Raw genomic sequence first — 13689 nt, 5'->3', positions numbered from 1 at the left:
TGGTCCTGCTGTTTTCTGGGACCTGTGTGTGTCCCAGATAGCAGTGGGGGGAAGGAGGCAGGGCTGGAAATGCTCATAGATCGCCGCAGCAATCTTACCCGGAAGTAGGAGCGGGTACCTGTCAGAGCCAGGTACCTGCTGCCCCCCCCCCCAAAAAAAAGTGCAAAATGTGGCAATGAAGGGTGTGAACAAGCAGAACTTCCCCTTTTGGGTGGATCTCCACTTTAACCACTTCCCGACCAGCGCACGACGATGTACGTCGACAGAATGGCACGGGCAGGCATATTGGCGTACAGGTACGTCCAATATTCGATGCCGCCCTGCCATCGGCAGCGCGCAGCCGGCGGCGCGCTCCCGCGCTGGTCGGGTCCCCCGTGAGTCCGGTCGCGGGACCCGCGGACTCGATCGCCGCGGGCATCCCCGCGATCGTCTCACGGAGCGGCCGAATGGAGGAAATGCTGTGTAAACAACATTTCTCCATTCTGCCTAGCAACTAGTGACGCTGAACTCTGCTCCATGTGATTGGAGCAGAGATCAGTGTTCACTAAATGAAAGCCCAACCCCCCCACAGTTAGTAACACACCCCTACACTGCCACCCACTGGTTAACCCTTTCACTGCCAGTGTCATTTACATAGGAATCACTGCATTTATATAGCAGTGATTACTGTATAAATGACAATGGTCCCAAAAATGTGTCAAAAATGTCCGATGGGTCCCCCACAATGTCGCAGTCACAATAAAAATCGCAGATCGCCGCCATTACTAGTAAAAAAAATAATAATAAAAAATTATTAATAAAAATGCCATAAAACTATCCCTATTTTGTAAACGCTATAACTTTTGCGCAAACCAATCAATAATCGCTTATTGTGATTTTTTTTACCAAAAATATGTAGAAGAATACGTATCAGCCTAAACTGAGGGAAATTTTTTTTTTTTATATATTTTTGGGGGATATTATAACAAAAAGTAAAAAATAATGGGTTTTTTTCAAAATTGTCGCTCTATTTTTGTTTATAGCGCAAAAAATAAAAACCGCAGGGGTGATCAAATACCACCAAAAGAAAGCTCTATTTGTGGGAAAAAAAGGACGTCAATTTTGTTTGTGAGCCACGTCGCACGACCGCGCAATTGTCAGTTAAAGCGACGCAGTGCCGAATCGCAAAAAGTGGTCTGGTCTTTGACCAGCAAAATGGTCCAGTCTGCAAGTGGTTAAAGTCCACATTTAACCACATTTCACCAAAGGTTAGATGATCTGGTTCAAATGTAAGTGGAAGGTATTTTCTTAGTTACTATCATCACACGTCTGCCTCCAGGGGCAGAGCAACAACCAAGAAGGTCCTAATATTGGGCATGAAACTTTCAAACACAACATATTTCAGCCAATGGCACTCCTTCCATGTACATACACACAACCCTTTTTCACTGTTCTCAACTGTAAATTTATACCCAAAATTCATATTTGTAACCTAAGAACCAAGCAGTTAAACCATATCTATGGTCATAATGTAAACCATATATTCATTTCCACATTGCATACAAAGCCAGGTACCTGCTGCCCCTCCAACAAAATGTGGCAGTGAAGGGTGTGAACAAGCAGAACTTCCCAATTTGGGTGGATCTCCGCTTTAAAGTCCACATCTAAACACATTTCACCAAAGTTTAGATGATTATTTCTAGCCTACTCCTATTACTCTGAACCACACATTTACTGCCTTGAATTCTGTGACACGTAATCACAATGCACTGTGTGTAGGCCCTGCTGTGTCACACATTTCCCAGAGCCTGCGTTTTGCACTACAGAGGTGCTGGAGGGGGAGGAGTTTCAGGAGGCGGAGTCAGTACAAGAATCACTGCTTTCAGGCAGCAAGGTGCCATGGGATATGTAGTCCTTAGTAATTGAAAGTAAGCAGCAGAGGAGGAGCTGCAAAGCATGCTGGGAAACCAGGAATTTGTGGAAAGATGACCAGCGGACAATCAGAACTCATAACATTGTCCCTAGTATAAGAATGAGTTAGGGACCTTAGATTGTAAGCTCCTTGAGGGTAGGGACCGATGTGAATGTATAATGTATATGTAAAGCACTGTGTAAATTGACGGTGCTATACAGTACTTTAAATAATAATAATATTAATATATTATTTCAATTAATTTTCATTTACTGTATATAGTTATGCTATTGCTGATGTTATAAAAATGAAAGTGTATGCTGTGACCATGAGTTTCCTTTAAGTAACTACAACGATCAAATTCTCCCAGACAATATAAGAGACATCACTGGAAACCCAGTCAGTTACAAAGCCAAAATGATGTTAAAACCGTCTTCTCCCGGCAAGAGATCCGGCTTAAAATAGAACATATAAAATAATACACTGAGCTCATCACATTTCCCACCTCCGCAGCTGAAATCTCACTTTTATTTTTATCTGAAATATTTCATCTGTTGCTGAAGTCTTTCACAGACTCAGCCCTGCTCTCTGTCTGTGCAATAAATCCTCTAAATTAAAAAGGATCCATGCTGTTTACTTGTCATACCCACCTGAATAAAAATGCCCTGGCACTGACCTTGTCTTCCTCATTGCCCTACAGTGCTTTCTAAAGTTTTTTTATTAAATTTAGCACGTTTAAGGAAAGGTGGCTTTACCTTATACAGGGAGGTTGTATCTCATGTTCTTTCAAGATGTATAGTTGCAATAATAATGATGGCTGAAAACAAACAGCTAAAAAACACTCAGCGGATGCCGTATTCCAATAAATGAGCAAAAAATGCAGAATACAGTGCTTGTTTACATGTGCAATTGGGAGGCAGTAAAACCAGGTGATTGAGCTGCATTTTTACTGCCCCTCAACTGCTTCCCTTTTTGCTGCAGAGACCTTTCTACCTGGTGCTTGTAAAGATAGGGATATTTTTATCCTAATACACTCTCTGCATTAAGGTAAAAAAAAAAAACTCTAGTGCCCCCCCCCCCCCCCCCCCCCCATACTTACCTGAGCCTGATCGCGATCCAGCACTGTACTGTGCTAAAGAGCAGCAACTCTCTTCTCCTCATTGGCGATCAAAGCAGCAATGGCTCCTGCTGCTGTCAATCACAGTCAGTGAGGAGAGCAGCATAGCGGGGCCGAGCTGTGTTGTAGTGTGTTAATGGACACACACAGCACAGATCAGGATCGAGCCCACAGGAGTGCCCCCATAGCAAGCGACTTCCAATGGGGGCACTCAGCAGGGGGGAGGAACCTGGCGCACCAGCAGGGGACCTCTGAAGAGGTGCAAAACCATTCCTTTAGAAAAAAAAAATCCCTTTGAATGACTTTAAATGTTACACTTACAGATCATATTTACTTCTCACAAAGCTCATAGTACTCTCCCTGGAAACGCCATAAAGAGTCCTTCTCAATGTATTTCAATCTCTCTTTATTAATTTTAAAACACTTATACAAATTCACACACACACACATATATATATATATATATATATATACATATACACACACACACACACACACACACACACACACACACACACACACACACAGTATATCACAAAAGTGAGTACACCCCTCACATTTTTGTAAATATTTTATCTTTTCATGTGACAAAACTGAAGATATTACACTTTGCTACAATGAGTAGTGAGTGTACGGCTTGTATAACAGTGTAAATTTTATAACAGTCAAAATAACTCAACACACAGCCATTAATGTCTAAACTACTGCCAACAAAAGTGAGTACACTTCTAAGTGAAAATGTCCAAATTGGGCCCATTAGCTATTTTCCCTCCCCAGTTTCATGTGACTCGTTAGTGTTACAAGGTCTCAGGTGTGAATGGGGAGCAGGTGTGTTAAATTTGGTGTTATCGCTCTCACTCTCTCATACTGGTCACTGGAAGTTCAACATGGCACCTCATGGCAGAGAACTCACTGAGGATCTGAAAAAAAGAATTGTTGCTCTACATAAAGATGGTCTAGGCCAGTGATGGCGAACCTTGGCACCCCAGATGTTTTGGAACTACACTTCCCATGATGCTCCACTACAATGCAAGGTGCCAGAGCATCATGGGAAATGTAGTTCCAAAACATCTGGGGTGCCAAGGTTCGCCATCACTGGTCTAGGCTATAAGAAGATTGGCAAGACCCTGAAACTGAGCTGCAGCACGGTGGCAAAGACCATACAGCAGTTTAACAGGACAAGTTCCACTCAGAACAGACCTCGCCATTGTTGACCAAAGAAGTTGAATGCTCGTGCTCAGCATCATAGCCAGAGGTAGTCTTTGTGAAATAGACACATGAGTGCTGCCGGCATTGCTGCAGAGGTTGAAGGGGTGGGGGGTCAGCCTGTCAGTGCTCAGACCATACGCTGCACGCTGCATCAAATTAGTCTGCATGGATGTCCTCTCAGAAGGAAGCCTCTTCTAAAGATGATACACAAGAAAGCCTGCATACAGTTTGCTGAAGACAAGCAGACGAAGGACATGGATTACTGGAACCATGTCCTGTGATCTGATGAGACCAAGATAAACTTATTTGGTTAAGATGGTGTCTAGCGTGTGTGGCGGCAACCAGATGAGGAGTACAAAGACAGGTGTGTCTTGCCTACAGTCTGGCATGTTGGTGGGAGTGTCATGGTCTGGGGCTGCATGAGTGCTGCCGGCACTGGGGAGCTACAGTTCATTGAGGGAACCATAAATGCCAACATGTACTGTGACATACTGAAGCAGAGCATGATCCCCTCCCTCGAAAACTAGGCCGCAGGGCAGTATTCCAACATGATAAAGACCCCAACACACACCTCCAAGAGGGTAAAGGTGATGGATTGGCCAAGCATGTCTCCAGACCTAAACCCTATTAAGCATCTGTGGGGCATTCTCAAACGCAAGGTGGAGGAGCGCAAAGTCTCTAACATCCACCAGCTCCGTGATGTCGTCATGGAGAAGTGGAAGAGGACTCCAGTGGCAAACTGTGAAGCTCTGGTGAACTCCATGCCCAAGAGGGTTAAGGCAGTGCTGGAAAATAATAGTGCCCACACAAAATATTGACACTTTGGGCCCAATTTGGACATTTTCACTTAGGGGTGTACTCACTTTTGTTGCCAGCAGTTCAGACATTAATGACTGTGTGTTGAGTTATTTTGAGGGGACAGCAAATTTACACCGTTATACAAGCTGTATACTCACTACTAAAAGATATAATTAAATATTTACAAAAATGTGAGGGTTCTACTCACTTTTGTGAGATACTCCATATATATATATATATATATATATATATATATATATATATATATATATATATATTACACACATACACACACTTTGATCATATTATAAAATTGGATATCATTCTATATATACAGTTGGGAATATCAATATCCCATAATGTTTTCTACTTTCCAATTCTATTTCTATCTGAAATACTTACCTCATTTACATTTTAATCACCTCATTCCTACATCTATTCTCCATTCATCCCTAGACATAAACATTTTAAATCAAAACTACCACAAAATGAAGAAAAAAAAAAAGGGGGGGAGGGGGATATGGTCCCGTTTATAGATACTGTATAATAGTTGCTGAGGCCCAAAATTCTTCCCTTTGTTGCCATGCTTTATAATTTCAATTATTTAGACTCTCCTCAATGTTAATCATTTACTCCATGGATTGCATTTTGTTCATCTTGCAGACTCATTCTATTATTGTAGGGATTTTTGCTTTCTTCCAATGTTGAGCTATTATCAGATCAGCCCTCTTGCTAAGTACAATGTCACAGTCTGATCACTGGGGGACAGAAGAAATGCTTCCTCCTGCCTGCATCAGAGTGATAAATTCAGCTCAGCCTCAGCAAAGTCACTTTGCATTACGAATACAAACAGTAGCGGAACTACCGCCATAGCTACCCACGCGGGCGCTATAGGGCCCGCAGCCGAGTTGGGGCCCGGTTAGTGGCATTGCTAGGCAGGTACGGGCCGCACTGGGTGACACTGACACCTGCCAGAGGGGTGACACCCTTGGGTAGTGGCAGCCACACCGCTAACACCGCTCACTGTCCCTCAGCGGTGCTGACCGAAGCCGCCTCCCCTCCTCTCTGTTTACATCTACAGAGGAGGAGCCTGCGCTTGAGCCTCGAGGGACACACACACCACTGTGTGTATCTGGAGACTGTCAGCGCTGTTCTGAGATACGTAGGGGGGGGCGTCTATACTGCTGGGGGGTCTGTACTACTGAGGGGGGTCTGCACTGAGGGGGGTCTGCACTACTGAGGGGGAGTCTGCATTACTGAGGGGGGGTCTGCACTAAGGGGGGGGGGGTCTGCACTGAGGGTGGTCTGCACTGCTGGGGGGTCCTGCACTGAGAGGGTCTGCAAAGCTGGGGGGTGTCTGTACTGCTGGGGGGGTTCTGCACTGAGGGGGGATCTGTAATGGGGGAGTCTTTACTAAGGTGGGTGTCTGTGCTGATGGGAGTCTGCCTGTACTGCTGGTGGGTCTGTACTGATGGGGGGGGGGGTGTACTGCTGGGGGGTTCTGCACTGAGCTGGGGGTGTCTGTACTGATGGAGAGTCTGCAATGCTGGGGGGTCTGCACTGCTGGGGGGGTCTGCACTGCTGGGGGGGTCTGTACTGAGGGGGGGTTCTGCACTGAGGGGGGGGGGGGGTGTCTGTACTGATGGAGAGTCTGCACTGCTGGGGGGGTCTGCACTGCTGGGGGGGTCTGCACTGAGGGGGGTGTCTGCAATGAGGGGGGTGTCTGCAATGAGGGGGTTGTCTGCAATGAGGGGGTTGTCTGCAATGAGGGGGGTCTGTAATGGGGGGTTGTCTGTACTGAGGGGTTTGGTCTGCACTGGGGGGGGGGGGGTCCTGCACTGAGGGGGGTGTCTGCACTGAGGAAGGTCTGTACTGCTGGGGGGTCTGCACTGAGGGGGTGTCTGCACTGCTGGGGGGTCTGCACTGGAGGAGTGTCTGTACTGATTGGGGCCTTCACTGAGGTGGGGGGTGTCTGTACTGAAGGGGGTCTGCCTGTACTGATGGGGGGAGGTCTGCACTTGGGTGGGGGTGTCTGTACTGATGGGGGTCTGCCAGTACTGATGGGGGAGGTCTGCACTTGGGTGGGGTGTCTGCACTGAGGGGGGGTGTCTGTACTGCTGGGGGGGTCTGCACTGAGCTGGGGTCTGCACTAAGGGGGTGTCTGCACTGCTGGGGGGTCTTCACTGAGGGGGATGTCCGCACTGCTGGGGGGGTCTGCACTGAGGAGGGTGTCTGCGCTGTGGGGTGGGTCTGCACTAGGGGGGTGTCTGTACTAAGGGGGATGTCTGTACTGCTGGGAGGTCTGCACTGATGGGGGTATGCATGTGTGTGTCCTTCAATGGCTGCATACAGTATACTGCATACTTTGTTGTTCGAAATGAATATAAGCTGTTGTCTGGGTACTGTGCCACATGAGTGTGGTAATCTGTTGTTCAATGGTATTAGTTCATTTTTTTTGGGGGGGGGGGGCTGTTTGCAGGGGGGGGGCATACAATATTTTTCTATAGGGCCCTATGATTTCTAGTTACGCCCCTGAATACAAATAAATACAATGTTTATAAAGATACAACAAAGATAGCTACAAGGGCAAAAAAAGCTTCCAACATAATACATCAAAGGAACAAATAGTTGAAAATTCAAACACCGGGGAGACGATTAAACCACAAGAACAAACGATAAAAATACCATGCAGGGACATCCATGACACAAGCCACTGCTAAGGACTGTAATTTACACCCTAGCAAGAGCTCAGCATTTCTTGAACTTATGGTCACAAATGCTGTTTTGTGATTGATTTCAACAATGTCAATGTCCCCTCAATGGGACTATAATGATACTTCATGTATGGTGAAAAAGATGAAAGAAGCTGGTACAAGAGGGCTAAAAGTGCTGTGAAATAAAACAGCGTCCTACTAGATCCACCATGGCAATTCTTAGCGGGATAATCATTAAAGCCATTCTGAGTTACAAGTAATAGAACAGAAGACAAATTGGATTATTTTCTGGATGGGATCAAGCCATCAGCTTACTGCTACTTAGAAGTTCAGACAATTTTAAAGGCACAAGCCGAATTGAACTCACGTACAGGCATAGGGATCTTAGACAGCTCTTTGCCGATGCAGTTCTTCATTATACTCCAAAGATTAAGGCTGTAGTTTGGTTTGTCAGGAATTCGGGTCCTTCTCCTTTTCTTAGGTAAGACATCTTTGCGTTTAGAGTCATAATAACTGCCTTCATGTGAGCTGTGGAAAACCTGGAGGTGAAACAATACCAAGCATTACAAGATATGATCTAACAGTCCTAGGTTCAAAAAACAAAAATTCTGTACAGCAATCTAAAGCCTGGTGCACACTACTAGTTTTTTTTCTTCATTCAACCCAGCTGTTGAGGAGCCACTGTACTAACTATGCAATGTTAGTACAGCAATCTCCCCTGCTGATCTACTGTGTTCTGACTGGGGGGCGGACCTATCACCAGAGCACTCCGGTCAGAGCTCTCATGCGGTGCTGCACGGCAGACCATTTTCGGTCATGCCCCTTTGACAGAACCCGGCCGGCTTCTGTCGGACCGGCTGTAGTAAACACAGGCCAAGTGTCAGTTGGTTTCTATTGAACCGGCATTGTGTAATAGGCTTTAGTTTCAAATTTGCACTGACTCACGGGTTTGCAACACTAATTGTGATTACAAAATCTTTATTAGTAGTCACCAAACATTGACATGAACAAAGAACCTGCTTTATAAGGACCTGGGCACACCGATTTAGTTTCTAGAGATAGAAGCATGACCTGCTGTTACGTTGAATACTTTCCTCCAAGCAGAGAAGCTAGGTTTGGTTTTGTATATGGATCCTTACAGAGGCAGTTTCCTTTCTTATCTGAATTCAGTTTTGAAATCGCTCTCCCTGGGTTGTCGAAAGTGTAATTTCGCCCTAAAGCAGAAGCACCACTTTCTCCCACCCACCCGTCTCCTCTTCTTCATAGGTCCTAGAAGTTCTGAAGGCCCATTCACCAAGTGCATCATGGCTCATGTATGCGCAGTAGGAAGCCAACTGTAAAGCTACAAGGAGTCACAACAGGCTTCCCACAGTTAACATGCCAGGGACCTGAAGATCGGTGAAGAACCAGCTCAAGTGAAGATGGCACTGGATCCCTGGACAGGTAAGTGTCCTTTTATTAAAAGTCAGCAGCTACAGTATTTGTAGCTGCTGACTTTTCATTTTTTTCAAACAGGGTGAAGAACCTCTTGAAGGAGGACAAACCTGTTAAAGCTTAACGCAAAAAAAGTTTCATTAATAAATATTCCTCAACAGCCACAAAACACTGTATGCGCCAAAAGCTTTGCAAACCCAGATAACACCCTTAAAAAGTAGCAGTGACATTATCACCAACCTGCATATAGCTTGTGCGTAGATTGCGAAGCTGTGGGTGGGACCCCCCGCAGATCCACACACTACAGGCTGCCTACAAAATACTACAGGGGAGGATACAGAACCTGTTACCTTGTACAAGATAAAGGAGCAGCAGTCAGCAGGCTTTACTACACTACTCTTAATTAACTTCTTGTTCTCCTTCTGCTTTTAAAGTATAACTAAAGGTAAAACATTTCTTTTCGTTTTGGACAGAATGTGTTCTGTTTGTCATTACCATTAAAAGTGCAAATAAAAGAAAATTCCAAAATTTTGGGTTCTCCCAGAAAAATAATAGAGGGGAAATCTTCCAATGCAGACATTAGTTCTGGTGACCCGGTAGTCCCCAAATAATTCCAGGGATTTCCTCTCACTTCCTGTTTGGCTGTGGCACCGAAAGTGAAGGGGAATCTCCACAATGGGACACAGATGGAGATTAATAACACACTGGACTGTATCTGGTGTGAACTAGCTCTAAATACAATTTTCTTCTTACTTTGGTTATATTTTCTCTATATCCAGTAGTCTTCTTGTAAGAACTGCCTGCAAACATATACATGCTCCAACCTTGTGCCAATGCATAGTATGCCGTCACATTCTATAGTTGTCACTGCTGAAAAATGTGTCAGTGTACTACTTATTGACATTGTTGCTTGTAGTCAGTTGTGCAGTAAAAGGTGACAAAGCTGCAGTTAAACTGAGTAAGCGTTGTCACTTTATGGAAGGAATTGGCTGCAGTTACATCCTGCTGGTATGATTTAACTGAAACCAAAAAGTTGAAGTTTTTATATGTAAAGTGGTTGTAAACCTCCAACATGAAATATGAACAAAGTATATCCCTCTATAGCGTGGATATGTCTCAGTCCACAGCACTAAGTGCCATATCTGACTGCTGCCTACTTCCTCTACTATCAGCACGAGTCACTTCTGACAAGTTTTCCTGACACCAAAAAAAAAAAAAAGGTGACAGGGGAGGGACCTCCAGCAGATTGACAGCCTCAGCTCTGTTTCTGTTTGCTGTGCGAAGGGGGCGTTTCCCTTCCCTCCTGAGCTCTCCTCACTGATGCAACTTCAGCTCCCCGCCCCCTGCTTTTCAAAGCCGAGAGATCTTGTGTAAATTCCGCACTTTAAATGAATGTAGAGAAGACTGCAGATAAACAGGTACAAGTTATGTAGGAGGTTTTGTTTAATCTCTGTGTATCACCTAAGGCTAGTCACTCCGCTGGGTATAGGTAAGGGATTTACAACCACTTTAACTCTTTGATACTGCAACAACATATGCCAGCATATTTAGTTTTAGCATTTGGGTTTAGGTACACTTTAACAATAAACTTACATTGTCATCTAGGTGCCAGTCTTCTGGGTGGCCTCCACTAGCACTGCTGAGATTACTTCCAGAATGCCTTCAAAGAAAGGAAAAATGTAGATCTACTTCAGTTTAACACTCAGCAATGAGTTAATCAAACAATGGCTGCACAACCAATATATCAGAGATTCCAAACACCATTGTGCTATAATAAATAAATCAGTACTAAACTGAGATGTAGACCACGGCAATCTAATCACAAAACAAGTGAGGGCGTTAACTAGTAAGGAGACAAGAGATCAATCAGGGGTGTAGGTATTTTGTTCTCTGGCCCTTGGGCCTTCCTTAATAGAATACAGTAATTAGAGGATTTTATACAGTATGAGGCCTAGTATACTCAAGCAAAGCTTATGTAAAACACCTTACCAAGTTTGTCCCCTTGAAATACCTACATGATAAATGTTTGTGTTTATCTAGAATAAGGGTGCCCAACCGGTGGCCTGCGGAGCCCTCTGATGTGGCCTGCGACCACCTGCTTTGGAAAAAAAGAGCTTGAGTCCCCCCCCCCCCCAGTCCATTACCAGGCCCTTTCGGTCTGGTATGATTATTAAGGGGAACCCTGAACCAAAATTAACCACTTCAATACCGGGCCTATTCTGGCACTTCTCTCCTACATGTAAAAATCAAATTTTTTTGTTAGAAAATTACTCCGAACCCCCAAACATTATATATGTTTTTTTAGCAGACACCCTAGGGAATAAAATGGCTGTCATTACAACTTACTTTTTATCTTGCACGGTATTTGCGCATTAATTTTTAAAAAACCTTTTTTGGGGAAAAAAATGGTCTCATGAATTAAAAAGTAACAAAACAGTAAAGTTAGTCAATTTTTTTGTATAATTTGAAAGATGATGTTACACCGAGTAAATGGATACCCAACATGTTATGCTTTAAAATTGCACTCACTCAAGGAATGGCGCCAAACTTTGGCACTTAAAAATCTCCATAGGTGACGCTTTGAAATTTTTTACAGGTTACCAGTTTAGAGTTACAGAGGAGGTCTAGTGCTAGAATTGTTGAACATGCTCTAACGCACGCAGTGATACCTCACATGTGTGGTTTGAACGGCGTTTACATATGTTGGTGGGACTTACAGTTTTTTTTTTTACTGAATTTTTTTTTATTTTTACTTTTTTGTAAACATCCCTTGTAATAGGAATCTGTTGTGACAGGTCCTCTTTATGGAGAGATGCGGGGTCAATAAGACCCCACATCTCTCCTCCAGGCTGGAAAGCATGACATTGTGAAAAAAAGAATTCACCGATCTCATGCTGACAGCCACGATCACGGCTTTTACTTCCAGGAACCCGAGCGTGATCTCATAACGTCGCGCCCGGGCTTCCGACGGTCATAGAGATGACTGGTGACCATCTGGTCACCGGGAATCTCTATTGTCATCATCCGGCACCGGACGATTCTTTCTCAGGGCCCCCCGATGGCACGTGAGAGCCGGAGAAGCACCAGATGGAGGCACCGCCTATAAGAGCGATCAAGCAATGGAACTGCCAGTATGATCATTCTTATCGTGCACAGAATCACCTGCTGGAAAGAATGATATCTGAATGATGCCTGTACAGATATCCCCTCACAAAGTCAAGGACGTCATATGATGACATAAGGTAGTGGTTAAAAAAAAAATTGCGTGGGGGTCCCCCTAAAATCAATACCAGGCCCCTCAGGTCTGATATGGAAATTGAGGGGAACCCTGTGCCAAATGTAAAAAAAAATGGCGTAGGCCCCCCCAAAATCCATACCAGACCCATCAGGCCTGGTATAGATTTTAAGGGGAACCCTGCACCAAATTGTAAAAAAAAAATGGCGTAGGGGGGTCAACCCCAAAATCCATACCAGACCCTTATCTGAGCACGCAACCTGGCAGGCCGCAGGAAAATAGGGGGGATGTGAGAGCGCCCCCCCCTCCTGAACCGTACCGGGCCACATGCCCTCAACATGGAGAGGGGGGCAAGGGACCCTTGCCCGGTGGTTGTGGGTGGTATGCGGGTGGGGGGGCTTATCGGAATCTGGAAGCCCCCTTTAACAAGAAGACCCCCAGATCCCGGCCTCCCCCCGTGTGAATTGGTAATGGGGTACATCGTACCCCTACCATTTCACAAAAAAAGTGTCCAAAATGTTTAAAAAAAAGACAAGAGACAGCTTGGTATAAGTCCTTTATTAAAAAATAAAAAACTGTAAATGTCCCGCGATGTAAGTTCACGCCGCTCGACAGAGCGAAAAAGAAAACGCTTCCCTGTGGCATCAGAGGGGAGCAGCATTTACTTCACCGGGTGGCTCCGCCCTCAGTTATACAAGTCAACTGTCACGGAGAAGACGCTTCAGTCGGCAGAAGGTTGCAGGTTTTTGTTTTTTTTTACTTTTTCGGTCCGTCGGGCGTGTGAACTTACATAACGGGGCATTTTTATTTTTTAATAAAGGACTTGTCTCACGCGGTCTCTTGTCTTTTTTTTCCATTTTTTTTGTGAAATGGTAGGGGTACGATGTAGATTCCGATAACCCCCAACCTGCATAACCCCACAACCACCGGGGCAAGGGTTGTGGGGATCAGGCCCTTGTCCCCATCATCATGGGGGCAAGGTGTTTGGGATCAGACCCCATGAGCTCAATAAGGGTCTGGTATGGATTTTGGGGGGACATCTATGCCATTTTTTTTTTAAATTTGGCTCAGGGTTTCCCTTAAAATCCATACCAGACCTGAAGGGCCTGGTATGGATTTTAGGGGGACCCCCACGGAATTTTTATTTAAATTTTTGTTCAGAGTTCCCCTTAATATTCATACCATGCTCTTTTTTTCAATGAGTTTTATCTATATGGCCAATGAGTTATATCTATATGGCCAAGACCCGACAATTCATTACAGCCACGATCAGTTTTAAAAGACAATTTCT

The 13689-nt window shown here is 44.8% G+C and overlaps 1 protein-coding gene across 2 annotated transcripts in view; it reads right to left on the bottom strand.

Annotated features, from left to right (window-relative positions):
• The window catches only part of OSBP2 (oxysterol binding protein 2), a 399907-nt gene that overhangs the window by 100863 nt on the left and 285355 nt on the right, over positions 1-13689 (bottom strand). For both annotated transcript variants that reach the window (XM_077462100.1, XM_077462101.1), the window contains 2 exons: positions 10757-10823; positions 8101-8268 (listed from right to left, as the gene is read on the bottom strand). In XM_077462100.1, the coding sequence (XP_077318226.1) occupies positions 8101-8268; positions 10757-10823 (235 nt within the window). The remainder of the gene's footprint in view (positions 1-8100; positions 8269-10756; positions 10824-13689) is intronic.

Source organism: Lithobates pipiens, unplaced genomic scaffold (genome assembly GCF_037356315.1).
Source record: "Lithobates pipiens isolate NorthernLeopardFrog02 unplaced genomic scaffold, aLitPip1_a1.2 Scaffold_3, whole genome shotgun sequence".
Classification (NCBI taxonomy): domain Eukaryota; kingdom Metazoa; phylum Chordata; class Amphibia; order Anura; family Ranidae; genus Lithobates; species Lithobates pipiens.
The sequence above is the reverse complement of the archived record's forward strand: the minus strand, read 5'-3'. Positions and strand labels throughout refer to the sequence as shown.